This window comes from Barbus barbus (genome assembly GCF_936440315.1).
Source record: "Barbus barbus genome assembly, chromosome: 4".
Classification (NCBI taxonomy): Eukaryota; Metazoa; Chordata; class Actinopteri; order Cypriniformes; family Cyprinidae; genus Barbus; species Barbus barbus.
Window position 1 is genome coordinate 10,611,655 of NC_136732.1, and position 21,598 is coordinate 10,633,252.

The 21,598-nt window shown below is 37.7% G+C and overlaps 2 protein-coding genes across 2 annotated transcripts in view; both read left to right on the forward strand.

Moving 5' to 3' along the window:
* The first annotated feature begins 626 nt into the window (after window positions 1-626).
* Window positions 627-8,641, forward strand: LOC306862199 (UNC93-like protein MFSD11). Its single transcript, XM_079404929.1, has 14 exons — window positions 627-801; window positions 1,060-1,184; window positions 1,297-1,352; window positions 3,862-3,969; window positions 4,077-4,156; window positions 4,245-4,341; window positions 4,429-4,487; window positions 5,073-5,232; window positions 5,351-5,391; window positions 5,503-5,568; window positions 6,064-6,189; window positions 6,273-6,447; window positions 6,563-6,698; window positions 6,969-8,641. The coding sequence occupies exons 2-14, from the start codon at window positions 1,089-1,091 to the stop codon at window positions 7,128-7,130; spliced, it is 1,362 nt and encodes a 453-aa protein (XP_079261055.1). The 5' UTR covers window positions 627-801; window positions 1,060-1,088; the 3' UTR covers window positions 7,131-8,641.
* A 2,340-nt stretch (window positions 8,642-10,981) lies between these two features.
* Window positions 10,982-21,598, forward strand: part of LOC306869162 (glutamine-rich protein 2) — a 28,746-nt gene continuing 18,129 nt past the window's right edge. The window contains exons 1-5 of the mRNA XM_079415791.1: window positions 10,982-11,675; window positions 17,648-17,752; window positions 17,847-17,927; window positions 20,098-20,211; window positions 20,556-20,916. Coding sequence (XP_079271917.1) covers window positions 11,295-11,675; window positions 17,648-17,752; window positions 17,847-17,927; window positions 20,098-20,211; window positions 20,556-20,916 — 1,042 coding nt within the window. The 5' untranslated portion in view covers window positions 10,982-11,294. The remainder of the gene's footprint in view (window positions 11,676-17,647; window positions 17,753-17,846; window positions 17,928-20,097; window positions 20,212-20,555; window positions 20,917-21,598) is intronic.

Sequence of the window (21,598 nt, forward strand, 5' to 3'; positions counted from 1 at the left end):
TATATAATTAAACTAATTAAATAAAAGCATTTTAATCCTCGCTAGAATGTTCAGTGAAGCCAAAAAGTATATTTTCCGATAAAAGTGAGTATCATCTTGGAAGGCGTAATATTTTCATTGTTGTACATTTCTGTAATGATTGGTTTTATGAATAGTTATTTTCAGAAAATACAATTTATATTTATCCCTTTTTAAAATTTCTGTAAGTAATGATTGTTGCATAAAATCTGTAAGTTTAAAGGTGTATATTTTTTTTAATTTATAGGGTTAGGTTACATTATTTGAAGAGTTTTGCTTTTTGTTCTAAACATAAATTACGCAGTAATCCTTCAAACGTGACGTTTGAGCAAAGACTAGGCTATAGGACTTTTCTGAACCCTCTGTCGTTTTTAATCATATAGATTTCTAAATAAGGACTAGGATATGTGAGAGCTTGTATGTTGCTCTACTGACTAGCAACAAGGCAAATTAAGAGATACTCTAAATTATATCTAATTACACAGTTTATGCAAACTATATGTTTTTAAACAAATATTTTTAATGAATACCTATCAACAGCAAGCACTCACCTACGGAAAAACTACATTACCCATAAATCTGTTCGTGGAGGAGGAGGGGGAGACGTCACCGTCAGCTGAGAGGTGTCACATGACAGATATTTTTGATTTCAGAGCCTTTGCGAGAAGTCGGAAACAAATATATATTTACGTTTACCAGCTTTACAAAATGCTTTTTTCCATATTGAACTCGCTTTGATCAACAGGTTATGAATTAGCTGTTAGCAGCGCACTCAAGTAATCGGTAAGTTTACTGAGCTCAATTACTACTGCAGTCGCTCTCAATTCAAAAGCCTAAATAATATGACTAATCGTTTATTAAAAATGCATTATTTCATGAAACACATGTAGTACAATAACTGTTTCGGTATCCTTCAGAGCTGTTTGATCTCATGAGGAAGCAGTGATCATATGCAGCGCATGAAAACCAGCATGGTCATGTTTTTAAGCAGTTGTGTCAGGTGTCACTTGACTTTGATGCATCTCTGTGTGTGTTCACTAGTCTCAGGTTGTCCTCGAACTAAAGCCATCATGAGTCCAGAAGGAAAGGCCCTGCTCAACATCATTATCCTGGGCTTGGGGTTCATGGTTATGTTCACTGCCTTTGGCACCTGCGGGAATATTGAAGTAGGTTTTGAGCTTTTTCAGACATAGAAATGCATGATCTGATGCATGCTATCATATCAGATTTGGCTAGGCTTCTCAACATGTATTCAAACCAACATTTTCACTTTTTCAGCAAACCGTAATAAAGAGTTTCAACAGTACAGAGTTTCATGGAAGTGGCTACACAAGGTATTCGTTTCCTTCATTGATTTCTTCTGTCAACAGAGTGACATAGAGTACAATGGTGGCCTTCTATGGGATTCAGCCTTGATGCCAGAAGTAACTTTTTCCTTCAATGGGTATTAAAATAATGTAAAGTATATAAAGTTGCGAGGCTGTGCGCTTGGCTTCTTTTATGCAAAGTTAATTTGCATAAGCAAATGACAATAGCAGTTACATAAAACTGCTAACATAGGAATTTATAAAAAAATGAAACAAAAATTGTAATTGAAGTGTATTGTAAAATATCCACAAACACGTATAGGCAAGAAACAGGATTTTTACTTTCAGAATCCCACAGTTATGCTCTATTTCTGCTCTGGCCATGTGACATGTTTTGGCCTCTGCACCCTTTTTTGAATGAGATTTACGATGGCTGAGTTAAAGATGAAAATCGGGTCAGCTGATGTTGTGCTGTAATTTAATGAATCTCTCTTTGACCTCATTAATCACATTGACCGTGGTTATGTAACAACGAAGCACGGTCTGCTCTCAAAAAAAAAAAAAAAAGAGAGAGAAAGGAATGTGGTTAGCATGTGACCGTGTTAAGTTAGGACACTTATTCGGCACACACTCCATTTTTTTCCCTGAGAAATTTGATCATTTTGACCGAATGTTTGTTTATTAATTTATTTGTGATTGGGGGGGGCAAAAATATCGGCACCTTTTTTTGCTAAATTGTTGCAGTTGCAAATGTTTTGGTACTCGCATGTTTATTTTATTTTTTTGCATTGGAACAACACAAAAAACAGAGAAGAAAAGTCAAGTCTGATACAATTCCACACAGAACCCAAAAAATGCACTGGACAAAATTATTGGCACCCTTAACTTAATATTTGGTAGCACCTTCTTTGGAAAAATTAACTGAAATCAATGGCTTCCTGTAACCATTAATGAGTTTCTTACACCTCTCTACTGGAATTTTAGCCCACTCTTCTTTTACAAACTGCTTCAGGTCATTCTTCTTTGAAGGATGCCTTCTCCCAACTGCTGTTTTGAGATCTCTCCAAAGATGTTCTATGGGATTCAGATCTGGACTCATTGCTGGCCATTTCAGAACTCTCCAGCGCTTTGTTTGTAACCATTTCTGAGTGCTTTTTGAAGTGTGTTTCGGGTCATTGTCCTGCTGGAAGACCCATGACCTCTGGTGGAGACGCAGCTTTCTGACACTGGCCACTGCGTTGTGTCCCAAAATTCTTTGGTAATCATCAGATTTCATGATACCGTTCACACAGTCAACCCCAAAACATCTTTGAACCTCCACCATGTTTGACTGTAGGGTCTGTGTGCTTTTCTTTGAAGGCCTCATTTCTTTTTCTGTAAACAGTGCCATGATGTCCTTTACCAAAAAGCTCTACTTTTGTCTCATTTGTCCACAGTACGTTCTCCCAGAAGGATTGTGGTTTTGTCACATAAAGTTTTGGCAAACTCCAGTCTTGCTTTTTCATGCCTTTATGTCAGCCATAGCGTCCTACCATAGCGTCCCTTTTCATTCAGATGGCGACGGATAGTGTGAGCTGACACTGTTGTACCCTGTGCCTGAAGATCAGCTTGAATTTGTTTAGAAGTTAATCAGGGTTCTTTATCCACCATTCAAACAATCCTTTGTTGTAATTTTTCATTAATTTTGCTCTTCCGTCCACGTCCAGGGAGGTTAGCTACAGTGCCATGGGCTGTAAACCTCTTGATGATATTGCGCACAGTGGACACAGGAACATTAAGATCTCTGGAGATGGACTTGTAGCTTTGAGACTGTCCATGTTTTTCCACAATTTTTTCTCTCAGATCCACAGACAACTCTTTACACTTCTTTCTTTTCTCCATGCTCAGTGTGACACACAACACAAAGGTTGAGTTAACTTTTGTCAACTGGTTGCAAGTGTGATTACTAATTGTCCACACCTGTTACTTGCCACAGGTGTCTAAATACAAATTACAGGAGCTTGAAAAAGCAATTATTTCTTACAATTTTGACAAGGTGCTGATAATTTTGTCCAGTCCATTTTTGAATTCTGTGTGAAATTTTATCAAGTTTGACTTTTCTTCTGTTTTTTTTTTTGTGTTGTTGCGGTGCAAACAAAAACTATAAGCACGTGAATACCAAAACATTTGCAATTGGAACAATTTTCTGAGAGAAGTGTTGCATTTTCTGAAAGAATTGCAAGGGTGCCGATACTTTTGGCCTTGACTGTATATAGGGCCCGAGCAGCAATGGTGCGACGACCCTCTTGGAATCGCTCTGTTCATTAATATTGAAATGGTTTAATGAACAGTATTAATCTTTAAAAAAAACTGATTCATCATTTTTGTATTTTGAATATATATTAATATTGATTATTTTAAGGTGTGTACATATGTGAGATGTATTGGGTTAATGTTTCTATAAAACACAATGAAATAGTTATATTGTATTTATTTTGATGATCACTATTCATTAAAATACCACCCTTAACACAAGCTTATTATACTTCTTTTCTAGCATGGCGATTATCTACGCCGTATTCTCTGCGTCTAACCTTATAGCGCCCTCAGTGATAGCTGTCATTGGACCTCAGTTGTCTTTGTTTTTTAGTGGACTTGTTTACAGGTAAGTGCCTAAAGGACTTAATTTAGTAATATTAGTAGTATAGTAATTTTCTTAGTATTTACGATAAAGTATTTATTAAAAAGACATAATCTGTGCTCTCTTTTTAGTGGTTATATTGCTGTTTTCATTCATCCATACACCTCATCATTCTACACGTTATCTGTGTTGCTCGGAATCGCTGCTGCAGGTGCGATTATCATTATCTGCTCAGTTATGAAATCATATTTTGTTGCCACACACTCTCTAAAGCTTTCTGATAACTTTGTGTCTTGCAGTGCTCTGGACAGCCCAGGGGAATCTACTCACCATCAACTCCAAAGATTCCACCATTGGGAGAAATAGTGGAATATTTTGGGCATTGATGCAGTTTAGGTACATCTTGCTTGTTTTCCTTAAGGGTGTGTGGAATGAAAAGGAGAACATGAGGAACATTGATTTATTTATTCTCTTTATTTGTAGCTTATTCTTTGGTAATCTCTACATATTTATTGCCTGGCGTGGCAAGAGTCACATAACAGGTGAGTACGTTTTATATAATAAACAATGGCAGCCACTGATTTCATTTTAATTAAAACAATAAATAAACAATTATCTCCTGGCCAGAGGAGAGCTGGCCCCCCAACTGAGCCTGGTTTCTCCCAAGGTTTTTTTTTCTCCATTCTGCCACAGAGGGAGTTTTGGTTCGTTGCCGCTGTCGCCTCTGGCTTGCTCAGTTGGGGACACTTAATTTCTAGACAATGACATCTCTGAACTCAATAATGAAATGCCTTAACTGAAAATTGAATGTTTAATCTTATTTTTATACATTACTGACACTCTATCCTCCAATTTGATACTGTTAAGTGCTTTGACACAATCTGTATTGATAAAAGCGCTATATAAATAAAGGTGACTTGACTTGACTTGACTGTGGTGGAAATCACCCCACAAATTATTGTAACAATAATTATTGGTTGAAATAAATTAATTGTTTGCTTATTTTGTATAACAAAAAGAGACTGTAAAAGAAACATCAATGCAAAATCATGTCTGAATGGTTAGACAGAATTATAATTTAGGTCTCTGGTCAAAAAAAGCTGAAAACCGTTGTTTCTTGGTGTCAGATAAGGACCGTCAGACGGTTTTCATCACACTCACTGTCATCAGCCTGGTAGGCAACTTCCTTTTTTTCCTGATCCAGCGACCAGACCCAGAACCTGCACCTACTGATGCTGATACTGAGTCACTTCTACCAGCAGACCTCTCTGATAGTAGCTCTGTGGTGTAAGTGTATATTTTTATGCACTTCTGCAACTCAAGACATTTTTTCTGGACCAGTTTAGTCATATTGTATTGTCGTTTTTTCTTTGTCTTGTTTCCTGTTCTTGTTACTCCTTAAAAGTCCATCCCAGAGTCTGCGGTCTCAAGCATTCGAGGCATTCAGTAAGTGGTACTAAATTATCTAAAATATATTCAAAGATTTAAAATTGTGGTTTAAAGCACATTATTAACTTTCTTGTTTCATTTATAAAATCTATTATCTCTTTTCATCAGAGAAATCCATACAGCTAGCTATGACCAAAGAGATGCTTTTACTGAGCCTACCCTTTGCGTACTCTGGTAAGTTCAGTCTCTCAAAGGAAAATCAGTTTGGTAGCAGCGGTAATTCACACCATAATGACGGCTAAAGAAAGCAGATTATAAAAAGAAGAGGGCCCAAAACAGAACCCTGGGGGATCCCTTTAGTAGCAGGGGGATTTGTTCTTCTAGATACTAATAAGAATAAGCATATATTATTATATGCTATATAATAATATATGAAGTGTAAGTTTTACTGTTTTGAGTCTTTTTTTTTTTTTTTTTTTTACAAGAATTATTATTAACAAAAAGTGTCTTTTCCTTTTGTTTGTGTCCAAGTTACACATAAAATTAACAAAATAAGCACCTTTTTGTTTTAAAAGCATGTTGTTCACTGGATTATCCAAACATAGGCATTACTACAATACATGGATAAAAAAAAAAAAAACTATAAAACTTGTGATATGTACCATTATAGTGATGTAGATGACTACCTGAACTGTAATGTTGAGACAATGTGGTTGCCTATCTGTCCAGGTCTCGAGCTCACCTTTTACAGTGGGGTGTATGGGACATGTTTAGGGGCCATGACTCAGTTTGGAGACGATGCCAAGGGTCTTATCGGCCTCTCTGGAATTTTGATAGGTGTTGGTGAAATACTTGGTAAGTCAGTGCATTACAATTATTGTGTTTCAGTTCTTTGTTGACATGGCAAATGCTATAAACTGTTTTCTCTGCTTGACCAGGAGGGGGAGTATTTGGGTTCCTGGATAAGTGTCATCGTTTCGGCAGAAACCCGGTGGTGTTTTTTGGCCTGTTCATCCATATTGTGGCATTCTACCTCATCTTCCTCAACATAGCCAGTGATGCTCCCGTGGCCCCAGAGGAAGGCACACAAATGCAAGCTTTTATCCAACCTAGGTAAGAGACAGCAGTTACAGTACTGGACTTTCCAACAAGGATGAGCAGTGAGAATAGAGTCAGACATAAAGATGCTTTAATTGTTTATTAACACTTTTCTGGCTTGTTTTGTCAGTGTGACTGTGGCACTGATATGCAGTTTCCTGCTGGGTCTGGGGGATAGTTGTTTCAACACTCAGCTCATCAGCATTGTGGGCTTCTTGTTCCGGGAGGACAGTGCTCCAGCATTCGCAGTCTTTAAATTTGTACAGGTTTGAACCTTCATTTAAAGTGTTTTAAATGTTAGCATCAGAAGTATTTAAATAGTTTAATGTAAAAATCCTATCGTAAAATGGTTGGGTCATATTTCATTCAAATATCCAAAAAATGCAACATGAAACTTAGATTTTTCTTAAAAAATTTAAGTCCATTATTATTTTAGTTTATTAGTCAGAATGAATGAAACATTAGGAAAATGTATGTGTATGAGTAGTATGTGTTTATGGCCCATGATGCTATATTTCTTCCTACTGTCTCTGCAGTCCATCACAGCTGCCGTGGCCTTCTTCTACAGCAACTATCTTCTCCTGCACTGGCAGCTGCTCATCATGGTGCTGACGGGCTTTCTGGGTACCATTACTTTCTTTGTGGTGGAGTGGGGCGTTATCAGCAGACGACGGGATTCTGATTATGACAGTATCTGACAGGATGAGTTAAAAGGACTGAAGTGCCAGAACTACCGTCTCATCTCCAGCCATCAGCCTCAGTGAGCAGATCTACAAGCCATCTTCAATGGCCATTATCATCTCTGGTTTAGCTCTTTGGTTTAGGCCATGTATCCATTCTCCTTTTCAAGCGAATTGGCTGTATAGACTCTTTTCTTTACTTGCACTTAAAATATGTTTACTCCTCATGTGGGATATAGGATGAAGTTCTGTAATGCAATAAAATGTTTGTTCAAATTTTGAAGTTTTCATATAGCATTATACTGTGCAATGCTAGAAACCACTGCGGTCTAATTATCTTTCCAACAATGCTTATTTTTTTTATACATAATTCACCCCAAAATTAAACATCTGTCATGATTTACTCACCCTCAGGTTTGTAGGGTGTTGTTTTGTGGAACATGAGAGGAATTTTTTGAAGAACGAATGCCTTTTAAACAAACAAGCAAATGCAACTTACCGGTTTGAATACGGGGAATGAGATTTGCAAGCTGCGGCATTAATTGACCTAAATTTCAATCTGATCCTCAAAGAAAACTATTATATGATATCAGACGTCTTGGAATATAGTGCATTAGACATATTTATTGGTCCATTTTGGAGCTTGTCAGATGTGGTCACTTTGAATTTTGTGTGGAAAAGAGATGTGTAATGAGTCCTCTAAAATTCTGCTTTTTTTGTTCCATGAAAACCAAAAATGAGGTTATGTAAATGAAGACTGCATTTTTTTTTTCTGGTGAATTACTCCTTTTAAGTAGTTATTATTACTACTTAAACTCTGTTATTGTAAAGAAGTCTTAGTGCAAATGCAGTAAATCACTTAAATGTACACTACACTGTGAGACTATGGATGAGAAATATGATTAAAGACTATTTTATTTGTTCACAACTACAAAATCAGTATCAGCATGAAACACTCAATGCACAGTCAGTAGTTAAATTAGATTGTCTTGCTTATTTGAATTATTTTGCCAGTTGCCTTTTTTTTAAGAAAGCAATTTTGCCAAAGATTGAAGCACTCTGTAGAAATTTGCTTTATTTTTTTTAGGTTTGTCCTTATTTGTGTGAAGTGAGCAAATATGTCAATGAAACCGATTTCTGATGTAATCGATAGAAAATGGAGAAAGAATGACTTGGGAATCATTTTTTGTAATTGCAACTATACTAATATCAAGCTGGGCTTAAGTCAACATGTCATTGTAAATAATAATGCATTGAGAAGGAGCTCAGAAAGACATTCACAATACATATGTTACGAGCTCATTTGCTTGGGAGTAGGAGCTACATGTACGTCATTACGGCGTAAACGGTTCGGCTTCATTTCGTTCAGAGCAATCTATAGGATGATGAGGGAAAATGTGACATGAATATCTGGTCATATACTTGAATGTATCATACTGTAAAAATGGTAATGGCGCCTGGATATTCTGTTTTTTTTTATAAATGTGTGTATATATGGGATTAAAGTCCTTTTTGAGCCTTTGACTCTTGCCCATGTCTTTTTGCAAGCTATATGATACCTTTTTTTCTTTTATTTTTTTTTTCAATAAGTGTTTTGGTGTGGGACAATGACACATGAGGATGTTAAAGAATATGAAAGCTTTTCAGAAGGATTTAAAAAATATATATAATACTTGTATTTACACTGGTTTTATATATACAGTGGGTACGGAAAGTATTCAGACCCCCTTAAATTTTTCACTGTTATATTGCAGCCATTTGCTAAAATCATTTAAGTTTTTTTTTTTTTTTCCTCATTAATGTACACACAGCTCCCCATATTGACAGAAAAACACAGAATTGTTGACATTTTTGGAGATTTATTAAAAAAGAAAAACTGAAATGTCACATGGTCCTAAGTATTCAGACCCTTTGGGAAAGATGCAACGAGTTTTTCACACCTGGATTTGGGGATCCTCTGCCATTCCTCCTTGCAGATCCTCTCCAGTTCTGTCAGGTTGGATGGTAAACGTTGGTGGACAGACATTTTTAGGTCTCTCCGGAGATTCTCAATTGGGTTTAAGTCAGGGCTCTGGCTGGGCCATTCAAGAACAGTCACGGAGTTGTTGTGAAGCCCCTCCTTCGTTATTTTAGTTGTGTGCTTAGAGTCATTGTCTTGTTGGAAGGTAAAGCTTCGGCCCAGTCTGAGGTCCTGAGCACTCTGGAGAAGGTTTTCGTCCAGGATATCCCTGTACTTGGCCGCATTCATCTTTCCCTCGATTGCAACCAGTTGTCCTGTCCCTGCAGCTGAAAAACACCCCCACAGCATGATGCTGCCACCACCATGCTTCACTGTTGGGACTGTATTGGACAGGTGATGAGCAGTGCCTGGTTTTCTCCACACATACCACTTAGAATTAAGGCCAAAAAGTTCTATCTTGGTCTCATCAGACCAGAGAATCTTATCTCTCACCATCTTGTGGTCCTTCAGGTGTTTTTTTGTGTCTTGCACTGAGGAGAGGCTTCCGTCGGGCCACTCTGCCATAAAGCCCCAACTGGTGGAGGGCTGCAGTGATGGTTGACTTTCTACAACTTTCTCCCATCTCCCGACTGCATCTCTGGAGCTCAGCCACAGTGATCTTTGGGTTCTTCTTTACCTCTCTCACCAAGGCTCTTCTCCCCCGATAGCTCAGTTTGGCCGGATGGCCAGCTCTAAGAAGGGTTCTGGTCATCCCAAACGTCTTCCATTTAAGGATTATGGAGGCCACTGTGCTCTTAGGAACCTTAAGTGCAGCAGAAATGTTTTTGTAACCTTGGCCAGATCTGTGCCTTGCCACAATTCTGTCTCTGAGCTCTTCAGGCAGTTCCTTTGACCTCATGATTCTCATTTGCTCCGACATGCACTGTGAGCTGTAAGGTCTTATATAGACAGGTGTGTGGCTTTCCTAATCAAGTCCAATCAGTATAATCAAACACAGCTGGACTCAAATGAAGGTGTAGAACCATCTCAAGGATGATCAGAAGAAATGGACAGCACCTGAGTTAAATATATGAGTGTCACAGCAAAGGGTCTGAATACTTAGGACCATGTGATATTTCAGTTTTTCTTTTTTAATAAATCTTCAAAAATGTCAACAATTCTGTGTTTTTCTGTCAATATGGGGTGCTGTGTGTACATTAATGAGGAAAAAAATGAACTTAAATGATTTTAGCAAATGGCTGCAATATAACAAAGAGTGAAACATTTAAGGGGGTCTGAATACTTTCCGTACCCACTGTATATATATATAAACTAAATAAAAAATAGATGAACTAATAAATGGTGTAAGAATCATGTTTAAAAATCTTGATTAAGGTTAAACAGCTGCTTATAAAAAACTATTATGGACAAATCTGTAAATATAAACTGCAGCAAAGCATTTGTGACACCTTTTAGACAAAAACAGAAGTAACAAGTTTTAACATGGAAAATTTGAATATGAAGGAAAACCTTTTTTTTTTTTTTAGGTTGACTGGCTTATGAGGTCAATTGACATATTTTATTATTATTATAAAAAAAAAAAAAAAACATCGCCAGTTTAGAAAACGGCATTATTTAGTTTAGTTTTGTTTTATTTATGAATGCATGTTTTGTACACACTGGCTGTTTGTTACTTTTATCGTGCATAATTTCCCTTAGAAATATATCTAATGTAAATCTGCATAACAGTTGTTCATCGCTCTCCGCTCTCACGTGCACTACAGATGCTGTCACTGAATCGGTTGCTGAGCAACCAAGACGCCTCGGCCCACAACACAAGGTAATTTCTTTTGATCGACAGAGACGTTATCCAATGAGGATTGAGAAGACAAGTGACGCTAGGCACTTTAACCAATCAGCATCGTCGGTGGGCGGGGGGAGCGCAAATAGAAGAGCAATGTTGATGCAATTTACCAAAGCAAAGCTGCCGGTAACGTGCGAATTAAAGGATGAACAAACACCTACAGATTTTAGACGCCATGACTAAAGAACTTAGTATAATTTCACGATGTTCACAGAACTGAGAAAACAGCGTAGAGCGTTAAAACTCGGTGATTATGTTTGAAAACCGACGGAATTGGAACTCGCGTGCCTCTTTGGAGAGATGTAACTCAAACAGACAGATCTGTGATTGACAGCACCTTATTCATCGTCGTTTAAACCGGACTAAACAGTCGACGACCATGTCGACCGACATAAGCCTGCATGAGCTGCTGGAGCTCTCCATAGGAACCCCAGACGTTGGAGCTGTCAATTTCAACGCGCTGCACACTTTACTCCACGCCATCCTGGGACATCTGAAGATTGAGAGGGTCACGACTACCTGGAAGGAGGTGGACCACGACCATGACAGCCTAGCCCAGACTAAAGCCTTGCTGCTGGACAGTTCGAGCCCCTACCGGGTGATGGAGGAGAAGCTGCGGCGGATGGAGGAGCAGATGTGCGCGCTGGAGGCTCTGCCCAGCGCCGCGGAGCTCATGAGGTCCGACGCCGCGCTCAGCGACATGTGGACGCTCATACAGCTCCGCAGAAAGGCGCAGGCCAACGAGGACGGGGTGTCCAAGGTAAGAGTCACCTCTGCAGGCAGGAGGAAACAACAAAAAAGTACCATAGTAGGCCTATATTTAAAAAAAACTACGGTAACGCCACAGAACACTGCCATGCTTATTGTGGTATATTGTTATGGTTAACATGGTAACACCATATTTTCTGGACATTTACTGTGATTACACCATGTTTCATAGGGCATATTGAATGGAAGCATTATGTTTTTGGACATGAAGCAAGGTACTGTAGGTGAATGATACTCATTTGTGACCCTGGACCACAAAACCATAAGGGTCGATTTTTGGAAATTGAGATTTATACATAAAATGAAAGCTGAATAAATAAGCGTTCCACTGATGTATGGATGCATTGTTAGGATTGGACAATATCTGGCCGAGATACAACTATTAAAAAATCTGGAATCTGAGGGTGCAAAAAATCTAAATATGTTTTTGGACATGAAGCAAGGTACTGTAAACTGTACAGTGGTGTCCAAAGAGCACTAGTATTTCCAGCAGCTAAAAAATGGTTTTAAGTCAGTTATTTCTATATTTTGCTGTAGTGTGTCTGTAGGAAATATCAGTTTACATTTCCAAACATTGCCATGAATTCTAATAATCCAGTGAGATTTTTGTGCTCCACACAGAGATCTGATCATCATCATCCAGTCTGTCTGGAGAGACATGAAGAAACACAACAAACTGAGACAGACTCAATCCAGAAGAACTGTGGAGAACAAGATGCTTCAAGAAACATACCTGCAAAGCTCAAGTGCAAAGGACTTTAAACGCAAAGGATGCTCACAACAAATGTTGATTTAATTTAACTTATAGAAGTTAATTGATAAAGAAAGTCTATTCATGACATTATTTTTGACAGCGTCCATTTTACAGCATTTTTCCACAAGTGCCTAAAACTTTTAACAGTACAGTGAACTTTGCAGGTATGTTTCTTGAAGCATCTTGTTCTCCACAGTTCTTCTGGATTGAGTCTGTCTCAGTTTGTTGTGTTTCTTCATGTCTCTCCAGACAGACTGGATGATGATTATCAGATCTCTGTGTGGAGCACAAAAATCTCACTCGATTATTACAATTCATGACAATGTTTGGAAATGTAAACTGATATTTCCTACAGACACACTACAGCAAAAGATAGAAATAACTGATTTAAAACATTTTTTAGCTGCTGGAAATACTAGTGCTCTAATAATTTCGGCCACCACTGTATGTGAATGATAACCATAACCTTACTGATAGCATATTTCCTACTTTTTGGCAACCAAAAAACTAATAAGAAGGTTGTGAATTTATCCGCATTCCTTATTCTTTTTTTGTTTTGTTTTAAAATCAAACACTTGTTAAACAGGACTGAGCACAATTCAAGTAATGTAAGTGTTGGTAGTTACTTAGATCATCTAAATACTTCAGTTAATTAAATTAGCATATGAAGTATTGGTTCATTTGAAATGGCCACACCCACAGGATGTTAGTTTGGATTGTAATGACAAGAAGAGAAGTCATTTCAAAACATGAATAGCTGAACATTAATTGTGAATAATTATGCTGATATGTAAAATAGCCTACACTTTTCTCAGATTACAATGATAAAATTAAACAAATATTAACCTGTAAATTTGAATATATGAATTATATAATTTTATTTTGTAATTATTTCCTGATACATCATTCTGGAAAATGAATAGTTCTTTCAATATGGTCTATAAAATGACCATTTCTGTTAACCCTAAACACAACGCAATGAAGTGAAATATTCAAAATACAGGTAAAACACCCTTTACAAATCAATATGTAAAATCCCTTCATTTTAAAAGTCTCAGTGCCGGTGAGCTGCTCCTCTGTTGGGGGTCTGCAGGAGGCTGAATGTTTCATCATGTGTCTCAGCTGTAGATGACAGACCACAGAACAATGAGCGTCAGACACTGAGCTCCATTCTCAAATAACACCATCTGTGTCTCGTGTTCCAGAAACTACACGTTTGTCACACTCCCCAAACCCCTGAGATACTTAAATATCAGTGAAGGACGTAAACTAACAGTTCCTGTTCACCACATGGATGCATTTCAGAAGTGCAGCATGCTAATTTTAGTCCAAACACAGTTCTGCTCAACACATCTTGTTACCATATGAAGATTATATAGCGTATGATGAGGCATTAAGAAAAATCTGGAGGATAAATCAATTTGTTGTGCACACAAAACACTCTCTGCTGTATGCTTGCCTTTGTACCTTAATTACTCCTAAAGGGTGCATATTAGTACTTTACGGAGCATTTACATGAGCATTTTCAACTAAAATTTAGGATTTTAGGACTTTGGAAAAAGGGTTTCAAAGTGCAAGTTTTTGAAAACTATATTGTTATCGTCTGTGTAAACTACAAAAATGCAAAATTTGTGAAAACAATGACGTCATATTTATTTAAAAGTTCAGTCCATAAGTTGTCTTAAGCCCGTTCACACCAAGAATCATAACTATAAAGATAACGATAAAGATATAGTTCTAAAAATCTCAGAATTAAAGAATAGCAGAGTCCACTCCACAGCTATAACGATAAAGGCACAGAGAAACGATATCGTTGGAATCACTTTCAGAACGATTTTTTCCTGCTGATGAACGATAAAAACATTGACACCCAATCAGAATTTAAAGCGGCCGACGAGCACGCGCTTAGAATAAACAGACCGCTGGTGTGGACGCTAATATCGTTATCGTTATAGTTGTCGTTCTTGGTGTGAACGGGGCTTAACTCGTTATGCGTATCTTTGTATTTATTTGTGAAATTTACAAGCAAGTGAAAATTGTTTCAGTGTATACACTGTAACTACATACAGTTTAGCCCATCTATCTTAACTTTAATAGGAAAGTCAACTACAGTACTATTGTAGCACTAATAGCGAGTATGACACTAATGACACATCTCACATGACATTCAGTCTGTCCTGAGCGGTGATCACCTCCCCTCCACGTCTTTCTCCATCCTCCGATAAGCCGTCAGTAATTAACCTCCCGCAGAGGTTATTTGTTTCACAAGCAGTCCAGTGACACGAGTGCGCGGGGAGGTCCTGCTCATCTTCTTAATCATTAATGTTTCGTTTGGACATGTTTGGAGTCATCCATGGTTATCCGCCAGCGCCCTCGGATGACCCCTGCCGCCCAGCTGCCAGCTGTACATGGAGTTCAGGAGCGGAACCTTACACATTGTGCAGGTTATCCACAGTAATTCTGGCGTCAAAGATGAGACATAGTGTGTCACAGTGACCGCGCAGGAAACTCCGGCTCAGTGAGGGACGTTGAGGGGGGTCCAGATGGGAATGATTGACCAGGTGTTTTAGAGCAGGTTGTGCGGTAGCATACCACTCAAACCGATGGATCAGTTTCACGCTCTTTCCAAGGTCTGATGAAATTGGGGTGTTCCCTACTATATATTCACTTCTGTTGTTTTGACTGTCAGTTACTTGTAGCAACTGATCGCAGGGTGTGGGTTAGAGACGGGCACTGTGCCCTGATACCGTGGCACCGTTACAAAGTGACCCAAGAATTATACGGGACACAGGACTGTTTGGCTGTGTGGTGATAAGCTGTGCCAAGGCAAATATCTGAAGAGAAATGACTCATGTCATTAAAGAACAAATTATGTCTGACTTGTTAAACAGATTGTGTGTATTGTTTGAATTTGCCGTGAGCGGCTGGACTAGATTCTTATCATTCCTAATTACCATAAGCAAATGGGCTGTCAGGTTCATGGTAAAAAACTGTCCTTTACAAAAAGAACTGTGGCGGGAACATGGTACCTGATGTGTTTTCTGATACACTGATACCTTTCTGTTTCACAAAGTGTTCTTTGTGGTGAAAGAAGGTTCTTCAGATTATAAAAAGGTAAGAAAGAGATCGTTCTTTAAAGGACCTTTGACTGAATGGTTCTTTGTGGAACCAAAAATGGTTCTTCTATGACATCGCTTGGAGAACCTTTCGAAGCACCTTTACTTTTAAGAGTAATGGCTGCATTTATTTGATCAAATGCAGTTAAAACAGCAATATTGCGAAATATTATTACAATTTAAAATAACTTTTATATTTTAATATATTTTCAAATGTAATTTATACAAATTTTTTGCATCGTTATTCAAGTCTTCAGTGTCACATGATCTCAAATCATTCTAATATGCTTATTTGATGCTTAAGAAACATTTATTATTTTTACCATAATTGTTGAAAACTTGTACTGTCAAATGATTATTCACGATTAATCGCATCCAAAATGAAAGTTTTTGTTTACATAATATATGTGTGTGTACTGTGTATATTTATTATGTATATATATAAATACACACTCATACAGTATATACATTATTTTGAAAATATTTACATGTATTTACATGCATATATTTATATTTATATAATATATATTATATATAAATATATTTAATATACAAATATAAAATTTTTCTTAAATCTATAAATGCATGTGGGTGTATTTATATATACATAATAAATATACACAGTACACACACATATATTATGTAAACAAAAACTTTCATTTTGGATGCGATTAATCACGATTAATCGTTTGACAGCACTATTGAAAACACTTGCTTAATATTTTTACACAAACTGTTATATATTTTCCAGGATACTTTGATAGGTAGAAAGTTCAAAACCACAGCATTTATATGAAATATAAATCATTTGTAACATTTTAAATGTCTTTACTAACACTTTTTCACTGTTGGGAAGGTTACTTTGGAAATGTAATAGGTTACAGATTACAAGTTACCCTGTCTAAAATATAATAAGTAGTTTAACTATTTCAATTACTTTATTAAAGTAATGTAACTGATTGCATTTGATTACTTTTGGAAATTTGTAATGAATGTTTTCAACTGTTAATAATTTTAAAACATTTAAAACAAGCCGGGTTAACCTTAATCTTCAAAAAATCAAGCAAATACATAAACCCTAATTGGAAATCAAACAGTTATCGAATAAGTGTCCTATTCTGTGTCCTAAACTCCTAAAACACTGGTGCCACATATTTTAGAGCAGCAATTTGGGATAGGAATCAATTAAATGTGTATGTGTGTGAAAATATTCAGATGTAACCCTCCATTGCAATCGTTTACATTTTCATAAGTAACTCATTTAATTACACATTTTTCTCAGTAACTGTAACAAATTACAGCTACATTTATTTTGTAATTAAATTGTATAATTCCTTCATATGTAAATAGTTACTCCCCAATACTCCAAATAACCACGGTATGTGTCCAAAAACTCTGTATTACTATGGTACTTTGTTTAAAACAGGTTAACAGCAGATAATAGGTACTTTTTTGCTGGTGTTGTATATTCATTAACAAGACATTTTTTATGGATGTATCCACAGGTATCCACAACACTGTCTCTCTCTGTGTGTGGACATTCAGTAACAGTCTTGATAGGCAGTGTAATCATCTATTTCATATGTTTGTCATCTTCGCCTCTCTTTCCATACACTAGTCATCCCTTCAAACTAATAAGGGAAACCCAAGACAAATTAATTCATCTAACATTGTCTCACAGGGAGACAAACAGCACTAAGAGTAACAGAGGTTAGACATCAGGGGTCATGCAAACATATCAGTAAGCGGGTGGACAGCAATACCACATTCTGTTTGATTCAGGAGTGATTCCCAGGCCTTGTCATGGTAACCTCTGTTGAGGTTAAAGGTCAGAAGTTCTCTATGCTCTCACAAAGAGTATATTACACACCTTTCAAATAAAGAGACACAGAGAGGATGTGCTTAACTGATTCAGCTGTGCTCTTTTAGAGATTTAGCCCTCCTCAAAGCCCAGGCAAAAGGGATTATGGGCTTTTTTTCCTCTTAGGAGCGTGTTGATTTCCCAGTTACTGTTGCCCAGTAGGAGGGGTATTAAATGAAACCCTCTAAATCTTCAAAGACTGAAGTTATTTCAAATCCTGTTTTCTTCCTCAGTGTATGGCCTTAATCCAAGACCTGCTGAAGGAAATCCAGGAACTCAAAGAGTCCAGAGACGATCTGAGACTGGTAGTTGATGCTCTGAACGATAAGCTCAGCCAGGTGACCGCACATGCACACCAATATCATTAATCAAACAATTCTGCTAATAAATATTTAGCACTTGTGTGACTTGATAACACGTTGTCATCTTCAGCTGAACATGAATGAGTTGGTAGACCGTATCATGGCTATGGAGCAGTATTGCCACCAAGTGGAAGATTTGGACAACACCACGGTGAGTATTGCTGTTAGAGTACAACCAAAACTGAAACTTTTACTCACCCTCATATAGTTCCAAACCAATAGAAGTTTTTTTTTTTCATGGAACAGAAAAGTAGGTATTTAGCAGAATGTCTGAGCAGATGTTTTCCATATTACAGCCCTGCATTTAAGCTGGGACCCGATGGGCTCCGACTTTTTTACGCCCCTATGGCCGGGCCTCGGGCCAATTTTCACATCATAGTTCAGACGCGGGCCGGGCCTCGGGCCTGTTTTAGGCTTCTCCTTATTTTTATATTTTAGATATCCATCAATTAGTGATGAAAAAAATTGTCGCGCAGATAGAAACAACATGAGACCGTGCTACTGCGAGCGGCTCGATGGTGTTTAGTGTCCCGCAGCAAGCGTGCCGTCAGCGCAGCTCAAGAGTTCTGCGTTCAAATGCATGCAATAGGCTAAAGCTTGCCGCAAAGCACCGGCAAAAGTAATTACCATGAATGTGTCAGGGGGAAATAGTAAGGAGATATTTGAATTATTTACTAATAAACTAGTGTTTTCTGAGTCCGTGCCGCAAGGATGAAGTTGCCGATCCTGACTCGCCATCTCCTCATTAGACGCCTTTAGAGAGAAGTGATGAAATAGTTTTAGTTTTTGATTTGTTTTATTTCGTTAAGTAGCAATTTAAAGCTTTCTATAGATATATTTATCATGTCTGTGAGGCACGTATTCGTTGAGTTTCAGTTCATTTTTGAGAAGCGCTCCTGTTCAAGACGAGACGGCAGAAAGCGCATCATGTTTGTTTTCTTTATTTTATGAAAGCACAATGTTTTATTGATATTGTGAATGCGCACAAATAAAAGTAGACCCTTTACAGTTCCGAATGATGTATTACTCTTACCTAAGTGATCGTGCTGGCGCCTCCATGTCCTCCGACACGCTTTAGCTTACACTCTCCGCAGAAACGTTAACGTTTCAACATTGTTATATTCTTAAACTGTTTTATATCTATATTTTAGGCAAGTCGTGATGATTTTAGAAGGCTAAATTGATCAAACATAGGCTATGATCAGCTCTGTCTGCCGCTGGCCGCTTGGTCATTACTTTAAAAAACAAAAACTTATATTTAACGAACAAAGAAAGCTCCAAACATTTTTCTAAATTAACTTCATTAAAAACAAAACAAAATATATTAACTTTCCCATTTCATACAAACTGAACTATTTTAATAGCTGAAACAGTAGTATAAGCTGTTTTGGGAGAAGGGGGAAAAAAGACGGGCTCGGGCCGATAATTCTGATAAGCTGTCGGACACGGGCCGGGCTAGGGCCTACATTTGTGGCCCATGCAGGGCTCTATTCCATAAGCATATAGTAACCGGTGACTGTCAAGTACCAAAAAGTTGCAAAAAACATGGTCCATATGACTTAATTGCTATATTCCAAATTCTCTGAAGTCATGTGCTTTGTGTGGGGAGCAGACTGAAATTTACATTGTTTTTCATTTAAAATCTTAGCTTGTGAAGATGTTGAAGCACAGAGACATCAGCAACATTTCATCAAAATTTCACTGGCAAGAAGGTCCATTGTCTAAAGTTTAGCGATGTATGAAGCATCTCTTACATAGAAGTCAATATCCAACCAAGCAGCTTTCCATTGGTCAGCGTGAATTCAAGCTAAATCTGCACTTCAATTGAACTCCAGATTGTGTAGATTCTTATTAAAATGAAAACTTTTCCAAGAAACTGCAAATTTAACCACACATTTACACCAGTTTTCTAGCCAGTCACACGAAATGGCATCAGTTTTTGGGCATGTCGTAATCGATTGCAAAACACTAAATACGCAGTGAACTGAAGCTGAACAGTGAACAGACACCTGTAAACATATTATTACAATTTAAAATAACCATTTTACTTTTTGAATATTATTTAAAATTCCTGTGACGCAAAGCTGGATTTTCAGCATCATTACTCTAGTCTGAATGACATGTTGATGAGTAAAACATGACATAATGTTCCAAATAAGGTGAACTATCCCTTTAAAATGTTCAAGATTTGTGCTCAAACAATAACATGGACGTTCAGTGGATGGAGAAACTTTGCTGCCTTTATCTGACATCAGAAAATGGTTGTGACGTGTTTCTTTAAAAAACACACAAACACATTACATTTTTCCTCTCTCTCTCAGAAAGAGCTAAAGGACAAGATGGCCCAGTACCCCGTTCCAGAGGAGCTCACGCAGTGTGTCACATGGGAAGTGATGCAGGCTGCGCTCATCAGCGAGAGGCAGAAGATTCAGGAGGCACGTCCAGCTGTAATCACTCCATACACAGCATGAAGTCAGTTTAGTGTGTCCTGCAGCTTTCAGAAGCCAATAACCTTTCACAGCCACACTAAATCTCACAGGTTCTTATCCCAGTCATTGTTTGGTTAGAGCAGGCAGCAGCTGCAGCTGAGGCAAACATTGACCAGAATGAATGATTTGCTAAATGTAAATGCATAACCAACATCTACAAACACAAACCGAGGCCAAAAACAAAGTCATTCATCTCAGTGTTATAGCAAAGCACAATATATGCTGAAGGAAAAGCTGATTCTCATTCATGAGATGCTTTTTGTAAATGACATTCCCTCTTGCATTCCCAGGGGTTGCAGGACACCCTCTCCACCGCTAAAAACATTGCACCCGTTCACCCTTTGAACCTGGGTATCCCATTCAAAGACAACAGAGCAGGTACAGGTGGCACAGCTGGTGTAGATCTCTCTCGGCGGGTTTCTCCTCCCCAGCAGTCCCTGTCTGATGGGGCTCTGTGCACTGTGATGGGCCGCCGACTGTCCCGGGTCAGCATTGGGGCTGAGCGCTACCCGGAGACCGTAGAGGCTCTGATGGAGGTGGGCGGACTGAGAGACAGGCACGAAAGTCTGGAGGCCCGCGTGGGGCAGCTGGAGGCGAACAAGGCTGATCAGACCCAGCTTCAACATCTGCTTGATCTTCTCAATGCCATGGGTACGACACAGACAGCAACATGCTTGATATGCATTATGTCTCTGTTATTCAAAAATAACTCTAACCACAGTCATGATACATTATAATACTTACATATTCATGTTTATATTGATGGTGCGCACAGAAAGCAGAATAGCCTCAAGTGGCTTGAAAAAGTGCCAATGTTATAAATTACATTTATTAAAAGGATAGTTCTGTCATAATTTGTTCATGTCATTCCAAACCCATTTGACTTTTTCATCTGTGGAACATGAGATATTTGAATGTATCAAGCTTTTTTTTTTTTCATACAATGAAAGACAATGGGGTCCAAAACTAAAATTTAAAACTTTGATTGTATGGACATAAAACACTTCTCAAAATATATTCTTTTGTGCTCTACAGATGAACGTAAGTCATACAGGTTTGAAACAACATGATGGTGGGTAAAAGTAATTTTTTTCTATTAATGAAATTAGAGCCCGCTTAAGTGTATTTAAATAGAGTACATTTTTATGACACTTTTCTACATTGTAATAATGTTAGATTAAAAGTTTGTACTTTAAATCACATTTTAAATCACTGTTTCAATAATCTTTTGCCATGCTTTAAATTAGTGCTGTCAAACGATTAATCGCATCCAAAATAAAAGTTTTTGTTAACGTAATATGTGTGTATGCTGTGTATATTTATTATGTATATA